General features: G+C 43.7%; 1 protein-coding gene across 2 annotated transcripts in view; it reads left to right on the top strand.

Moving 5' to 3' along the window:
- Nucleotides 1–18,183, top strand: part of LOC144699709 (ras-related protein Rab-37-like) — a 185,205-nt gene that overhangs the window by 117,346 nt on the left and 49,676 nt on the right. For both annotated transcript variants that reach the window (XM_078570861.1, XM_078570860.1), the window contains one exon: nucleotides 10,036–10,102. In XM_078570861.1, the coding sequence (XP_078426987.1) occupies nucleotides 10,036–10,102 (67 nt within the window). The remainder of the gene's footprint in view (nucleotides 1–10,035; nucleotides 10,103–18,183) is intronic.

The raw sequence follows: 18,183 nt of genomic DNA, 5'->3' as shown, positions 1-18,183 counted from the left end.
GGTCCCTAATGGGCCCTACTCTTTTCCTGGTTACCCTCTTAATATATTTGTAAAATGCCTAGGGATTTTCCTTTATCTTGCCCGCCAGTGTTTTTTTAATGCCCCCGCTTTGCTCTCCTAATTATTTTTTTAAGTAACCCCCTGCACTTTCTATACTCCTCTAGGGCTTCTGCTGTTTACAGCTCTCTCTATCTGCCATAAGCCTCCTTTTTTTCCTTATCTAATCCTCTATATCCCTTGACATCCAGGGTTCCCTAGACTTGTTGGTCCTACCCTTCACCTTGACGGGAACATGTTGACCCTGAACTCTCTCTATTTCCATTTTGAATGACTCCCACTGGTCTGATGTAGATTTCCCTACAAGTAGCTGCTCCCAGTCCACTTTGGCCAGATCCTGTCTTATCATATTGAAATCGGCCTTCCCTCAATTCAGGACCTTTATTTCCAATCCATCTTTGTCCTTTTCCATAACTACCTTAAATCTTACAAAGTTATGGTCGCTATCGCCGAAATTCTCCCTCACTGACACTTCCACCACTTGCCCAACTTCATTTCCTAAGATTAGGTCCAGTACCGCCCCTTCTGTTATAGGACTTTATATGTGCTGGCTCAAAAAGCTCTCCTGGATGCACTTTAAGAATTCCACCCCCTCTAAGCCTTTCACACTAAGACTATCCAAGTTAATATTGGGGAAGTTGAAATCCCCTACTATTATTACCTTATTATTTTTACACTTCTCTGAGATTTGCCTACATATCTGCTCCTCTATCTCCCCCTGACTGTTTGGGGGCCTATAGTACACTCCCAGCAAAGCCCCCTTTTTGCTTTTAAGTTCTATCCATATGGCCTCATTTGAGGAACCTTCTAAGGTACCATCCCCCCTTCCTGCAGTAATTGACTCCTTGATCAATAATGCAATGCCATCTCCTCTTTTACATCCCCCCGTCATGCCTGAAGATTCTATACCCTGGAATATTGAGCTGCCAGTCCTGCCCTTCCCTCAACCATGTCTCTGTGATAGCAACAATATCATATTCCCATGTGTTAATCAACACCCTCAGTTCATCTGCCTTACTTGTAAGGCTACTTGCATTAAAATAGATGCAATCCAGCCTTGCATTATTCCCTTGTGCCTTAACAGGTCTATATTTGCTCTGCCTTCCAGATTGACGACTTAGTTTCTCCTATATTTGGCTATGCATCACCCCCTACTGTACCTCCACTCTGTATCCCAACCCCCTGCCAAATTAGTTTAAACCCCTCCCCAACAGCACTAGCAAACCTCCCCAGAAGGATGTTGGTCCCGTTCCGGTTCAGGTGCAACCCGCCCAACTTATCCAGGCCCCACCTTCACCAGAAACAGACCCAGTGATCCAGGAAACTAAAGCCCTCCCTCCTGCACCAACTCTTCAGCTCTCTATCCTCCTATTCCTACACTCACTAGCACGTGGCACAAGGAGTAATTCAGAGATTACAACCTTTGAGTTCCTGCTTTTTAATCTGCTATCTAGCTCCCAAATTCTTGTTGCAGGACTTCATCCCTCTTTCTACCTATGTCGTTGGTACCAACGTGAGCCAAGGACTCTGACTGTTTGGCCTCCCCCTTCAGAATGCCCTGCAGCCTTTCTGTGACATCCTTGACCCTGGCACCAGGGAGGCAACATACCATCCTGGAGCCACATCTACAGCCGCAGAAGCACCTGTCCGCACCCCTCACTGTTGAGTCTCCTACCACTATTGCTCTTGCACTCTTACTCCTCTCCCCTGCCCTCCTCACAGTTTACAATTCTCCCAAGTTTTGTGTCGTCCACAAACTTTGAAATTATCCCCTGCACACCAAGATCTAGATCATTTATATATATCAGGAAAAGTAGAGGTCCCAATACCGACCCCTGGGGAACTCCACTACAAACCTTCTTCCAGCCCAAAAGATACCCATTTACTCTCTGTTTCCTATCCCTCAGCCAATTTTGTATCCACGTTGCTACTGTCCTTTTTATTCCATGACCTATAACTTTCCTCACAAGTCTGTTGTGTGGCACTGTATCAAACGCCTTTTGGATATCCATATACACCACATCAACGACCTCGCCCTCATCAACCATCTGTTACCGCTTCCAAAACTCCAGCAAATTAGTTAGACACAATTTCCCTTTAACAAATCCATGCTGACTCTTCCAAATCAAACCACACTTTTCCAGGTGACTATTACTTCTAATATCCTAGAAGTTTCCCCGCCACCGAAGTTAATGTTTACAATTCTCCAGTCCTCCAGCACCTCCCCCAAATCCAGGGAACATTGAAAGATTATTGCCAGTGCCTCTGCAATTTCCACTCTCACTTCCTTCAATATTCTTGGATATATCTCATCCAGTCCCGGTGCCTTATCAACTTTAAGTACCAACAGCTCATCCAATACCACCTCCTTATCAATTTTAAACCCTTCTAGTGACTGAGTTTCCTCCTCTGTCACCATGACCTGGGAGCATCTGCCTTGTAGGTAAAGACAGATGCAGAGTATTCATTTAACACCTCAGCCTTGCCTCTTGTCTCTATGTAGTAAATCCCCTTTTTGGTCCCCAACAGGCCCTACTCTTCCTTTTGCCACCCTTTTACTATTGACGTGTTTATAGAATACATTGGGATTTCCTTTTATGTTAGCTGCCAGTCTTTTTTCATAATCCCACTTTGCTTCTCGTATTTGCTTTTTCACATCCTTTCTGAACCTTCTGTATCCAGCTTGGTTCTCAATTGTATTTGCTACCTGACACCTGTCGTAAGCACACTTTTTCTTCTTTAACTTAATTTCTATCTTCATTGTCATCCAGGGAGCTCTGGATTTGTTTGTCCTACCCTTACCTTTTGAGGGAACATACCTTGACTGTGCCCAAACCATCTCCTCTTTGAAGGTAGCCCATTGTTCAGCTACTGTTTTTCCCGTCAACCTTTGGTTCCAGTCTATCCTGCCCAGCTCCATTCTTGACCCATTGAAGTCCGCTCTCTGCCAGTTGATTTTTTTTTACTCTGGATTGAAAGGTAATTTTCCACCATCATCCCAAACCTTATGATACAATGATCACTGTCCCCTAAATGTTCCCCTACTGTCACTTGTTCCACTTGGCCCACCTCATTCCCACGAACCAGGTCTAGCAGTGCCTCCTTTCTTGTTGGACTGGACACATGCTGCTGCAGGAAATTCTCCTAAACACAATCTAGGAACACTTGTCCCTCACTGCCCCTTACACTACCACTATCCCAGTCTATATACAGGTAATTAAAGTCCCCCATTATAACAACTCTATGATGATTAGACCTCTCTGTAATTTCCTTACAGATTTGTTCCTCTATACCCTTCCCACTAGCTGGTGGTCTATATATTACACCGAGCAATGTAATTGCACCCTTTTTATTCCTTGGCTGTAGCCAAATTGATTCTGTCCTTGAATCCTCTGACACATCCTCTTTTTCCAGTACTGCAATACTCTCCTTAACCAAAAATGCCACCCCTCCTCCTTTTTTCCCTTTCCTATCTTTTCTGAACACCTTGTAACCAGGAATATTTAACACCCAGATCTGCTGTTCCTTAAGCCAGGTCTCCATTATCACCACAACATCATAATCCCACAAGGCAATCTGTGCCTGTAACTCTACTCCGTGCATTCACATACATGCAGTGTAATCCTGAATTAGACTTCATTAATTGTTCTCTTATCCTTACTCCATGCATTAACTTACTATTCTCTATTTTAGTGCTATCTGCCTCTTCCAGCATTCTGTGCACTCTGGTATTACTTTATAATATTCTCTCCTGGTCCCCACGCCCCTGCTGAGTTAGTTTAAACCCTCCCCAACAGCACTAGCAAAACGAGCGGCAAGGAACTCGGTCCCGGCTCTGTTCAGATGCAACCTGTCTGCTTGTACAGGTGACAATCTCCCCCAGAGCCAGTCCCAGTGTCCCAGGAATCTAAAGCCCCCCCTCCTGCGCCATCTTTCCAGCCACACATTCATCTGTCTTATCTTCCTATTTCTGTACTCACTTGCACGTGGCACTGGGAGTAATCCAGAGATTACTATTTTAGCTGTCCTGTTTGCTAATTTCCAACCTAGCTCCCTAAATTCCGATTGCAGGATCACATCCCCCTTCCTGCCTATGTTGTTAGTACCAATGTGGACCACGACCTCTGGCTGTTCGCCCTCCCCCACAAGAATGTCCTGCAGTCGTTCTGTGACATCCTTGATCCAATCACCAGGGAGGCAACAAACCATCCTGGAGTTACGTTGACAGCCGCAGAGATGCCTGTCTGCTCCCCTAACTAAGGAATCCCCTATCAGTACTGCCCTTCCACTCTTCTTCCTCCCCTCCTGTACAGCTGGGCCACTGTGGTGCCTCTTACTGCACTCCTCCAAGGATCCATCGCCCTCACCAATATCCAGAATGGAAAACCAGTTAGTGAGCGGGACCTCTGGGGATTCCTGCACTACCTGCCTGTTTCTCTTGGACTGCCTGGCAGTCACCCACTTCCTATCTGCCTGCTTGCCTCTAACTTGCTGTGTGACCACCTCTCTGAATGTGCTATACACGTAGTTCTCTGCCTCACGGATGCACCTCAGTGATTCGAGCTGCTGCTCAAGCTCTGAACCGTGGAACTCAAGCTTGTGCAGCCTTACTGCACATGGACTCGTCTGAGTCATGAGAAGTGTCCACGTTTCCCCACATGCCACAGGATGGGCATTCCGCTTGGCTGAGCTGTTCTACCATGCCTTAATCTTAAACTTTTAAATCACTTTTTTACTTAAACCTTAGTTACTTTTACTTACTTTAACCTTACTCTTGTACTATTAATTATATTCTGGCGATGATTAGAAAGTAGAAATTCTTCATCCTTACTCACAACTCAGCTCCCTCTCCTGTGCCTATAAATTCTTACTTTCCCTGAGCTTGTTTAGAAATTTAAGATTCTGTGCTCACACTATTTTCAATCTCCTGACTGTCCCTCCACTCACGCTGTTTTATCTCCTGAACTCTCGCTGTTTTATCTCCAGAACTCTCGCTGTTTTATCTCCCGAACTCTCACTGTTTTATCTCCTAAACTCTCGCTGTTTTATCTCCTGAACTCTTGCTGTTTTATCTCCTGAACTCTCGCTGTTTTATCTCCTGAACTCTCACTGTTTTATCTCCTGAACTCTCGCTGTTTTACCTCCTGAATTCTCGTGGTTTTATCCCCTGAACTCTCATTGTTTTATCTCCTGAACTCTCGCAGTTTTATCTCCTGAACTCTCACTTTTATTAACTCCTGAACTCTCACTGTTACATCTCCCAAACTCTCGCTGTTTTATCCCCTGAACTCTCGCTGTCTTATCCCCTGAACTCACTTTATCTCTGGAACTCTCGCTGTTTTATCTCCTGAACTCTCGCTGTTTTATCCCCTGAACTCTTGCTGTTTTATCTCCTGAACTCTCATTGTTTTATCTCCTGAGCTCTCCTCTCTCTCCCTAAATCTCTCTGTTTTAACCTCTCTCTTCCGAAGTCTCGCTGTTTTAACCTCTCTCTCCCAAAGTTACGCTTTTTAGCCAAGATGGGGAGATATTTTTCAGACTGCAGGTTGATGTGATCTGGAATATGCTGCCAGAAAGAGCAGTGGAAACAGATTAATTAGTAACTTTCAAAAGGGAATTGGACTTGAAAGATGACATTTTTAGGGCAATAGGAAAGTGTTATAGACTCCAGGCAACTTTTCTTTGTGGAAACATTGAACTTTTTTACAAGACAGCAGCAGCAACTAGATGTGTGCATCTAACCTTATAACTAAAGAAGAACTCTCTCCTAGAGGTTCCCCATGCCGCTAACTCATTTGTTTACACAGGTCATGTGATCTTACAGCACAGGATCATTCTTAAAGCTACAGTCCTACGTTTATCAAAACTATAATTATGACTTCCCCTTTAACTTTTCTGTACATTTTGTATTTACAAGCATATTTATCTCATGACATCACAATATTTACACAGGTCATGAAATTACAGCTTCAGTCTTTCAGATGTTTTCCTGATCCGTGTGGAACGTTGTAGCTCCACGGCTTCAAATTCTTTTGCAGGAACCACATTCTCTGGAACCGCATTAACATCAGGTACCTCATTAGGCACATGCAGTTCAGTGTCTTCCACTCCGACAGAGACATCGGGCATGTCTGTCCTTGGTTGAGCAACTTGAACAGAAACCACAGGTTCAGCAATGGTTGCAGGTGGAACATCATTTGTTGGGGTATCTCCCTTTTTCTTAAATGATCCACATTCTTACAGGTGATCAGCCCTCTACTTTCACGTGGTATGACAAGGGTCCGGTCACAGAGCTTACTTTACCAGGTAACCACTTTGGTCCTCCACCGAAATTCCTTACATATACTGTTTCTCCAAAAGTAAATTGTCACTCACGATTTGCAAATCATGAGTCACTTTTTGGTTCCCTTGACCTTTCTCCACCTTCCCCTCCAGGTTGGGAAGTATCAGGCTTAGTCTTGTTCGAAGACGGTGCCTCATCAATAATTCTGCAGGCTTTGTGCCTGTAGTAGTGTGGGGGTTTATTATGTAGTGAAATAGGAAACGAGCAAATTTAGTTTCCAACGATTGTTAACTTTTTCATTCCCACCTTGTATTGTCATTTTGGAACCTTCTCCCTTTTTGTCTTGTTCGTTCTACCACAGAGTTTAGTCTCGTCCTTCTTTTTGACTTCACTGTTGGCCAGACTTCTCTCAGGTGAAATCTCAACTTGTCTTTGTTCACTAGCTGAGCTACCCATCATTTCATTATCTACTCGCATCTCGGAAAGTTCTTTAACTTCTGCTTCCAAAGCCTCTTTAGCTTCATTCAGCTGATTCTTCAGCTCTTCAGTCTCCTTCTTGTATCTGTTGGCTTCTTCCTGGAACCTTGAACATTGCTGCATCTTCTCTGCTAACTGGTTCTTCAGTTTGTTCAGAGTGATGTTAAATTCTTCCTGTTTCTCTTCGTAATTTTCAAGAGGTACAAACTTTGACCTGAGGGGTCCTTGTCGTGTGTGAAGGTCTTTCAACAGGTTTTCCTTTTCTTTGCAAAACTCACTCACTTCATCTTGAATTCTGTAATTCAGCAGCTTTTTCTGCTGTTTTTCCATGTTGTTGTTTAAGCCAGTCTTCATTTCTTCAGGTTGCTGAATGGCTACACACTCCTTTTTCATCTTGTTGTGGTCCTTGGGCTCACCAGGCTCTTTCTGAAGTACCTTGCTTTGTTCCTTTTCCAACTCAGGAACTCTTCCTGCTTCCTATTGAAATCTCACTGCCCAATCAAGGCAAATTTCCCTCAACCAATTTCGATCTAGAAGGCTTGGTCCTCTGCTTTCTAATACCATCACCGTTGTGCTGTTTGGTGTCTATAATGAACAGTTACTCTAGTGATACCTTTTACCTGGATATCTTCGCCTGTGTACATTTTCAACTTGGCAGATGTTTGTTCCAAATTTTTAATTGTTGAGCACCTTTATTTAAATATCTGAAAGTGTGTTCTCCTACCACTGTGGTAGAGGCACCCATGTCTACTTCCATTTTTAATGGTTTACTATTCACTTGCAATGTGACAGTAATTGGTTCTGCCTTCCCAGTTTTCATCTTGAATAAGGCATAAATGTCAGAATTGATTATTTCTGGCTCTTCCACACTATACACTTCATTGAATTTCATTTGTTACCTGGAAACCTGTTTAAATCTCGCTTTGCAATGTTTCAATATGTGTCCTCTTTTGTGACAAAAATAACACTCTACATTTTTAAATTGCCAATCATTAGGAATATGATTGTTTCCACATCAATAAAAATTTGTTTTTGAATGTGCTGCTAAACTGTTTCCTCTAAATTTTCGGTTAGCAGGGACTGTTTCCCACTTGGCGGCAGAATCCGGGCTTTTCACGCCACTTTTGGCCGCACGTTGCTGCCCATCTAGGAGAACATTTTGCACACCTTGAATCACTTGTAAATCCCTTACAGCACTTTCCATCACAAGCACTATTTCTGACGCTTTCTTAAAATCAAGATCCACTTTAGCCAGCAATCTTCCCTGAATAGCATCCTCTTTCACACACAAACCAAACGATCCCGTATCATTCAGGGTTTCACCAAAATCACAATATTCCATTCGTTGCTTTAATTTCATCACATAGGTAGCAATGGTCTCCCTCAGAGCTCTATTCCGTGAATTGAACCTGAACCTCTGCATTGTGACTGAGGGTTTGGGTTGAAAATGTCACTTAATAAGGTCAACTAATTCACTGATGGTCTTCTCATCTGTGGCACTGGGGGCCATCAAGCTTCAAATTAAACTGTAGGTTTTGCTCCCACAAATACTCAGGAGAATCACTCTCCTCTTTTCCTACCCCATGATTTTGTTGGCTTGAAAGTAGAATGCTAGACATTCTATATATTGAGACCAGTCATCTGTGGCTGGTTGAAAGGGATCGATTCTGTCAAACTGTGGTACCTCGGATGAGTATATCTCCTTGCTTTTTAATTATCTTAGATACTCACAATCGCTGGGCGGGGGACAGTACTGGATCTGATTTATCCTTGTCGCCAGTTTGTTATAGAGTTGATTTGCTAGGCAACTTTTCTTGGTGGAAACATTGAACTTTAATTTCAGGACAGCAGCAGCAGCTACATGTGTGCATCTAACTGTATAACTAAAGAAGAACTCTCCCCTCAAGGTTCCCCATGCTGCTAACTCATTGGTTTACACAGATCAAGTGATCTTACAACACAGGATTATTCTTAAAGCTACAGTCCTACGTAATTACTACGGAAAGAGAAAGGGGTGGGTGGGGCTAATTCGATAGCTCTTTCAAAGAGCTAATCGAGGCATAATGAGTAAATGGCCCCCTATTGTGCTGTATCGTTCAATGAAATTACTGCATTTCTCTCGCACCTCGAGCACTCTTCACCAACAACTTGTATTTGTACAGCTCCTTTACCATGTTTAAAGGTGCTTCAGAGGAACATAATCAAATAAAATGTGACACCGAGCCACAAAAGAAGATATACAGACAGGTAAGAAGCAGATTTTAAGGAACGTCTTGAAGGAGGTGGGAAGATTTGGTAACGAAATGCCATTGGCTAGGGCCTCAGCAGCTGAAAACACAATGACCAATGGTGGAATGAAGGAAATCAGGGATGCGCAAGAGGCTAAAATTAGAGGAGTGCAGAGATCTTGAGGGGGTTACAGAGATAGGAGGGATGAGGTCATGGAGGGATTTGAAAACAGGATTTTATATACAAACCACCCAAATCATTTAATTATGGTTTAGTCTATAACTGATTCCCAGATATCTGTTATTCTATATTTCAGCCACATAAAAACCAGTATTAGTATCCAATCTGTAACTTACTGCTGGGTATCTGTTCTATATTTAAACCATCTGAATCCTTGAATTAGATTTCAGCCTGTAACTCATTCCTGGGGAACTGCTATTCTATATATAAACCACAAGAACCCTCGATTAGGTTTCAGACCTACTGGTTCACTGATGTTCATCAGGAAGGGAAGTCTTCCAGCTTAACCAGTCTGGGCATATGTGCAACTCCAGTCCCACACTAATTGGTTGACTTTTAATGTCCTCAGGGCAATAAGAGATGGGAAGCAAATACTGCCTTACAGTGTCACTCATACTCCAAGCGCAACTTCAATATTTAAAAAAATGAGACCTGGATTATATTCAGGCATGTGTAAGTGAGTGTGTTTTTTGTGAAGGAATCCCAACAACATTTAGACTGTGAATAAGTAGTAGTATTGTCCAGGTGAGTGGAAGGGCACATGGGGTCACACAGAATGACACATTCTCCAGTTCCCCAGCTCCATTACACTGACTCATGCCTCACTGCCTCCCCGTTTAGTTCCCAGTATCTCCTGAGTGTGCGTTCACCTCGTATTATGTAGTTGCTCATTATTGTTCTAATCAAGGATTGAGTTTCAAGTAAATTAAATAACGAGGTACATGACTCTGCTTTGTTTCTATTTCCAGATCTGGGACACAGCTGGGCAGGAGAGGTTCCGTAGTGTCACCCATGCCTACTACAGAGACGCACAAGGTAGGGCTGCCGCAGGTGGGAATGAAGCATTGGTCAGTCAGCCAGGGCCAGGCCCCAGGCTCTCATTGCCACTGCTGGCACTGAGCCAGGCCCAGTCCCGAGGGCTCCTATTAATTTTACATGTTAAGCAATTTACATTCTGGGAATGTGAGCTGAGGAGAGGGAGAAAGCAGCCGTGCAGTGCAGTAACAAACAAGGGCACAGTCCATCAACTAGTGAACAACAGCTCATTAGCTTTTCCTTGTATTAATTTGGCAGTAAAAATTTAAATGCAACACACTGTCCTCAGCCCAACCATCTTCAGCTGCTTCATCAATGACCTTCCTTCCATCATAAGGTCAGATGTTCGCTGATGATTGAACATTTCAGCACCATTCATGACTCCTCAGATACTGAAGTAGTCCATGTCCAAATGCAGCAAGACCTGGACAATATCCAGGCTTAGGCTGACAAGTGGCAAGTAACATTCATACCACACCAGTGTCAGGCAATGACCATCGCCAACAAGAGAGAATCCAACCATCACCCCTTGATGTTCAATGGCATCACCATCACTGAATCCCCTACTATAAATATCCTGGGGGCTATCATTAACCAGAAACTGAACTGGACTAGCCATGTAAATACTGTGGTCAGAAGAGCAGGTCAGAGGCTAGGAATCCTGTGATGAGTAACTCACCTCCTGACTTCCCAAAGCCTGTCCATCAGGTGCAAATCAGGAGTGTGATGCAATACTCTCCACTTGCCTGGATGAGTTGCAGCTCCAATAACACTCAAGAAGCTTGGCACCATCCAAGACAAAGCAGCCCGCTTGATTGGCACCACATCCACAAACATTCACTCTGTCAACATCAACGCACAGTAGCAGCAGTGTGTACCATCTACAAGATGCACTGCAGGAATTCACCTAGGGTCCTTCGACAGCACCTTCCAAACCCATGACTACTACCATCTAGCAGGACAAGGGCAGCAGATAGATGGGAACACCACCACCTGCAAGTTCCCCTCCAAGTCACTCACCACCCTGACTTGGAAATATATCACCGTCCCTTCACTGTCGCTGGTCAAAACCATGGAACTCCCTTCCTAACAGCACTGTGGGTGTACCTACACTACATGGACTGCAGCGGTTCAAGAAGGCAGCTCACCATCACCTTCTCAAGGGCAACTAGGGATGGGCAATAAATGCTGGCCCAGCCAGCGAAGCCCACATCCCGTGAATGAATTTAAAAAAATGACGATTTGTTCCAATATAACACTCCAGGTCTCCACACTGGCTCTCAGCAACTATTTCAGGTCAAAACATGGGCCCATAGCCACCATTCCCGCCCTTGGCAAACCAGACCTCTACATCAGCCCTGGCCAACCGTTTCAGACCACCCCACTAGGTTCAATGGAGCAGGCTTAAGGAGTCAAATGGCCTACTGCTGCTCCTACTTCTTACATAGCATTTCAGCTATGAAGAGAAACTAGGCTAGGGTTGTTTTCCTTAGAGCAGGGAAGGCTGAGGGGGGTCCTGATAGAGGGACACAAAATTATGAGGGGCATAGATAATGTAAATAGGAAGAAACTTTTCCCCTTAGCGGAGGTGTCAATAACCAGGGGGCATAGATTTAAGGTAAGGGGCAGGAGGCTTACAGGGAATTTGAGGAAACAGTTTTTCACCCAGAGGATGGTTGGAATCTGGAACACACTGCCTGAGGGGGTGGTAGAGGCAGGAAACCTTGCAACATTTAAGAAGCATTTTAATGAGCACTTGAAATGCCATAGCATACAGGGCTATGGGCCAAGTGCTGTAAAATGGGATTAGAATAGATAGGTGCTTGATGCATGGCACGGTAATAATGGGCTGAAGGGCCCTCTTCTGTGCTGTATAACTCTCTGACTCTATGACTCTGTTTCATATGCTATCTGAGCAACCATTCCAGACCTAAACTTGGGTCTATAGCAACCATTCAAAGCTTCAACCAGCAATAGCTCCAAGATTTCCTCCCTACTTCCCACTCAAATCTTCAACAACAGCTCCAGGGCATCAGTGTAGTATATTACAAGATCTAAGCATTTTGCTATATTGTCCTCTCTGTTGCAGAGGTGCTAATAAAGTTAGTTCAGGAATGGCTTCCTGCAGTTGAGAATATGTTAATCTTAATCAGTACAACACACAACAGCAATGAGGATGCGATAGAATAATTTTTTTACATTTCAGTTGAGAAATTGAGGACTGAAGAACTTCATGACACACTTTTTTAAAGTTCTAAAGTTGATTTTGAGGAAGTTCAGTGATTCAAAAGATTGCTACATGTGCGTGTCATGTTCAGGTACAACTCAGTGAGTCAGAAAATGGCACAGAAGGCATATTTGGGGACAATGAGGGAATTTAATTCTAACAAAGAGGTGTGGTGTAATTACAAACAAAGATTACACATTTGGCTGAAAGCAAATAATATAGGAGATGAGGATAAATGTTTTCCTCACCACAATGGGGCCAAATGCAATATTGTATGAGAGACCCCAGTATGGTCAATTATGAAATTCATGAAATTCTGGACTCATTATGGCACAAATAAGAATAAAATTGCACTCAGTGCAATGTTCCATCAAAGGAAGCAGTGGCCAGGTGAAACTATTGCTGATTACATTCTCGAGTTAAAGAAAACCTCATTATTATAGGTATGGTGTGAACTTAGAAATCAACCTTGGAGACATGTTTGTAGGAGGCCTGAAGAACAATGAAATCCAGGCCAAGCTTTTGAGCGAGTACAGTAAACTGATGTGGAAGGAGGCCCACAATGAGGCCACAGCCATGGAAATGGCAGAAAGAGAGAGTTGCAAATTGCAAGGGAGTTCTGTTCATGGTGGGCAGGGGAGGTCCTCCGGATTTCAGCAGGATCCAGGCCACGGAAGCCAAATTCACAGTCTCAGAGTCAGAAATTTAGATGTTAAAATTGCTATAGTAGCCACCAACCATTTAAATGCCTCCATTTACAGTCAAAGTGCTATACCTGTGGAAAAATCGGTCACATCCAAATGGCATGCAGGAGTAGAAGAAACAGTAACCTCCAGGTCATGGTAAAGCTCCAGGTTGCAACCATGCACCAGGTTGTGGGTGTGGTAGATATGAAGCTAGTTCATGAGTCTAGAAATCCTCGAGTGCGCATATGATAGATGTGGAAACAGAAGCTGATGTTATCGAACAGGAAGATCAAGAATTGTACTCAAAGTAAGAAAACAGCAGATGGAAGACTAGAGTAAAAGGGCTGAAGATATAATTCCAGCGCCAACATTAAAAATGAGTCAGAGATCCATAAGTTTGTTGTGAAACCATGCCATCTCATCAAAAATAATTTTTGGGTTTACTAGCCAGAAACCCCTAATTGATTCTTTTTTAAAGACAAAAGCCACATTGCAATGACTTGGGATCACAGTCAAAGATGGCTGCACATCTGCATCACTGTACCTTTGGCATTCCAAAGCCTTTCTGCAAAGCCGCATCAGGAACAATGGCCTTGAAAGAGAATGAATGACGGCCTCTCCTATCCCATTAGCAAAGCATTCAGACAATCATTTGGGTGCTCAACTGGGTGAAGACAAACCTTTATACATAATCACTTGGTCAATGGGGTCCTGACTGAGGGAGGAATTCCCAGCCATCATCTCATCAAAGTATCTGGAATACGCTAGCCATGACCATAGTTGGGTCACTGGCAGTTGGAGAGAGCAGGTCATGTGGCAAGCCAACCCTTTGTGTGTTTAACTATCTGCTTTCTCTGCAGAATGGGACAAGCAACTGAGATGCTGAAGGAACAAGGCCTTGAGTCTCTCTCTCATTCCATCCAACTTGAAAATTTTGAACCCTGTTTGCTGACACAGAGGCCACAAACAGAGATTTTAAAAGGAACTCAACCCAGTGTTGTTGTGTCCAGAAAAACAGATGAATCATCCATCAACATCTTTAAACTCCCTCAGCACCAAGTGAAAGCAGCAGGGCAACTAATTTCAGCCTGAAGCCAGCCATGCCACCAACCTTCAAGAGTTGCATACCTCTTTAATTTTACTGGAATCTAGATTACTTAATCTATCCTCCTGACTCTTGAATCTATTTGTGTGTGTGAACTTCGAGTGTTTGTGAAAGTCATCTTTCTTAAACCAGGTGAAAGGCAATAAGAACTATCCATTTTTCTTTTTAAGAAAACAGAAGAAAATCTGTCTGATCATGTCCTTTATTGTCATAGTATGTAAACAGTTAAACAGTCACGGAAATGGCAACTATATCCATTTATTTAAAAAACAAGCTGTTGCGGTCTAACGAGTAGGAGGAAAAGAGGGGAGACATTCGACTCCCCCTGACCTGATCGTAACAGAAATTTGGGGTCTGCGTCTGTGATCAAACCCAAAGACAACTGAGAAATTGGAAGCAGGAAACTAAATTGATCCCAAGAAGTATATTTAAAAACTTCCTTATAGTGCTTATAGGGGCCAAATGACTCCCCTGTTTACCGACTCCTAGTTGGACTGCAACAGGGCTTTTGTGAAAAAGATATATTTGCCAATTCAGTGAGTGTTTAACTGTTCACATGCTGTGAACATAAAAGAACCAACCAGATGAGTTTTCTTAAGTTTAACAAAGAAAGAGGTTAGCTTTATTGTACTTAACCTAGTATAAGTAAAATAATAAAATATGTTCTGACTTTTGCACATACGCACTTGAAGTTCACACACACACACACACACACACATTAGAGTGGGGAAAGAGAGATCAATCGGATTAGAGTCCAGTGAAATAGAAGAGGTTATCTGGTCCATAGTTTGGTGACTTGGCTAGATTCAGGATGTACTCGGTGCTCCTGTTGTTTCCCTCATAGCTGCGAGTTAAAGATATCGGCTGATTTGGCTGTTCTCCTGGAGACAGTAGGGCACGGTTGATTCCCTTTAAGAAGTCTCTGCCTGCAGCAGGGTGTCCCTGGGTGGTCACAGTCAGCAATCAGGGTTTAAAATCAGGCTTGCAAGGTAGGTTGGAGAGATGGAGGAAGGAATGACATCACTTTGGTCTTCTCTCATCAACATCTCAGTTGCTTGTCCTTACTGCAGAGAAAGCACACAAAGGGTGGGCCTGTCACATGACCACCATTCCGTGATTCAAACATAGTTGTTACTAGCCTATTTCCCCCTTGTCTGGGAATCCCCCCTCTCAGTCAGGGTCCAGTGTTCAAATGATTGTGTTCAGAGCGTACTTCCATGGTAACTTGATAATTTCATGTCTGGGAACCCACTCTCAGCAAGGCTTCCATTCTCCAAGTGATCAGGTTTAGCAGTTCGTCTCCACTAGTTAACACCTCAGGTGATTGCCTTGATGCCTTTTTAATGGGGACATGATATGTGGTTCGCTCATATTCCCCTGGTCACTGTCCTTGATGGGTCTCAGCAGACATGGTGTCTCCATCTCAATAGATTGGAAGGTAGAAGGTACAAAATTGCAAAGCCTTCTTTGTCTGTGAGCTCAGGTCACCTTTGGTCTCTGTTTTAAAAGGTTTAACTCAGGTTTCCAGCCATTGAACAAAGAACATAGAAAAATACAGCACAGGAACAGGCCCTTCGGCCCTCCAAGCCTGCGCTGATCATATTGCCTAAACTAAAACATTTTGCACTTCCGGGGTCCGTATCCCTCTATTCCCATGTATTTGTCAAGCTGCCTCTTAAACACCACTATCGTACCTGCTTCCACCACCTCCTCTGGCAGCAAATTCCAGACACTCACTACCCTCTGCGTAAAAATCTTGCCCCGCACATTTCCTCTAAAGTTTTCTCCTCTCACCTTAAATCTATGTCCCCTAGTAATTGACTCTTCCACCCTGGGAAAAAGCTTCTGACTATCTACTCTGTCCATGCCACTCATAATTTTGTAAACTTCTATCAAGTCGCCCCTCAATCTCCGTCACTCTAGTGAGAACAATCCGAGTTTCTCCAACCTCTCCTCATAGCTAATAACCTCCAGACCAGGCAGCATCCTGGTAAACCTCCTCTGCACCCTCTCAAATGCCTCCATATCCTTCTGGTAATGTGGCGACCAGAATTGCACACAATATTCCAAGTGTGGCCTAACCAAGGTTCTATACAGCTGCAGCATGACTTCCCAGCTTTTATACTCAATACCCCTGCCGATGAAGGCAAGCCATATGCCTTCCTGACTACCATATCCACCTGCGTTGCCACTTTCAGTGACCTGTGGATCTGAACACCCAGATCCCTCTGCCCATCGATGCACTTAAGGGTTCTGCCATTTACTGTATAATTCCTACCTGTATTAGACCTTCCAAAATGCATTACCTCGCATTTGTCCAGATTAAACTCCGTCTGCCATTTCTCTGCCCAAGTCTCCAACCGATCTATATCCCGTTGTATCCTTTGACAATCCTCTTCACTATCTGCAACTCCTCCAACCTTAGTGTCATCTACAAACTTACTAATTAGCCCAGTTACATTTTCTTCCAAATCATTTATGTATACTACAAACAGCAAAGGTCCCAGCACTGATCCCTGCGGAACACCACTAGCCACAGCTCTCCATTCAGAAAAGCACCCTTCCACTGCTACCCTCTGTCTTCTATGACCAAGCCAATTCTGTATCCATCTTGCCAGCTCACCTCTGATCCCGTGTGACTTTACCTTCTGTACCAGTCTGCCATGAGGGACCTTGTCAAAGGCCTTACTGAAATCCATGTAGATAACACCCACTGCCCTTCCATCGTCGATCATCTTTGTCACTTCCTTGAAAAACTCGATCAAGTTAGTGAGACACGACCTCCCCTTCACAAAACCATGCTGCCTCTCACTAATACGCCCATTTGCTTCCAAATGGTAGTAAATCCTATCACGAAGAATCTTCTCCAATAATTTCCCTACCACTGACGTAAGGCTCACCGGCCTGTAATTTCCTGGATTATCCCTGCTACCCTTCTTAAACAATGGAACAACATTGGCCATTCCCCTGTCCTCTAGGACCTCACCCATAGCCAGTGAGGATACAAAAATTTCTGTCAAGGCCCCAGCAATCTCCTCCCTTGCCTCCCTCAGTACTCTGGGGTAGATCCCATCTGGCCCTGGGGACTTATCCACCTTAATATTCTTCAAGACGCCTAACACCTCCTCCTTTTTGATCTCAACGTGATCCAGGCTATCTACACACACTTCCCTAGACAAATCAACTACCAAGTCCTTCTCTTTGATGTACTCATTTAGTATCTTTCCCATTTTTTCTGGCTCCACACACAGATTCCCACCTCTGTCCCTGAGTGGGCCTACCCTTTCCCTGGCTACCCTCTTGCTTTTTACATAAAAGGCCTTGGGATTTTCCTTAAATCTGGTTGCCAATGACTTTTCATGACCCCTTTTAGCCCTCCTGACTCCTTGCTTAAGTTTCTTCCTACTTTCTTTATATTCTCCATGGGCTTCATCTGTTCCCAACCTTCTAGCCCTTACGAATGCTTCCCTTTTCTTTTTGACTAATCTCACAATATCCTTCATTATCCAAGGTTCCTGAAACTTGCCATACTTATCATTCATCCTAGCAGGAACATGCCGGTCCTGAATTCTTATCAACTGACGTTTGAAAGCCCCCCACATGTCAGTTATTGATTTGCCCTCAAACATTCACCTCCAGTTTAGATTCCTCAGTTCCTGCCTAATATTGTTATAATTAGCCTTCCCCCAATTAAGCACCTTAACCCAAGGACTCCTGTTATCCTTACCCACCAGTACCTTGAAACTTACTGAATTATGGTCACTTTTCCCAAAATGCTCCTCTATTGAAACTTTGATCACCTGGCTGGGTTCATTCCCTAATACCAGGTCCAGTATTGCCCCTTCCCTAGTTGGACTATCTACATATTGTCTCAGGAAGCCCTCCTGGATGCACCTTACAAATACTGCACCATCCAAGCTCCTAGCGCTAAGTGATTCCCAGTCAATATAGGGAAAGTTAAAATCACCCACCACACCAACCCTATTGCTTTTACATCTTTCCAAAATCTGCCTACATAACTGTTCCTCAATCTCCCACCGGCAATTGGGAGGCCTATAGAAAA

This window comes from Cetorhinus maximus, chromosome 24 (assembly GCF_964194155.1).
Source record: "Cetorhinus maximus chromosome 24, sCetMax3.hap1.1, whole genome shotgun sequence".
Lineage (NCBI taxonomy): Eukaryota > Metazoa > Chordata > Chondrichthyes > Lamniformes > Cetorhinidae > Cetorhinus > Cetorhinus maximus.
The sequence above is the reverse complement of the archived record's forward strand: the minus strand, read 5'-3'. Positions and strand labels throughout refer to the sequence as shown.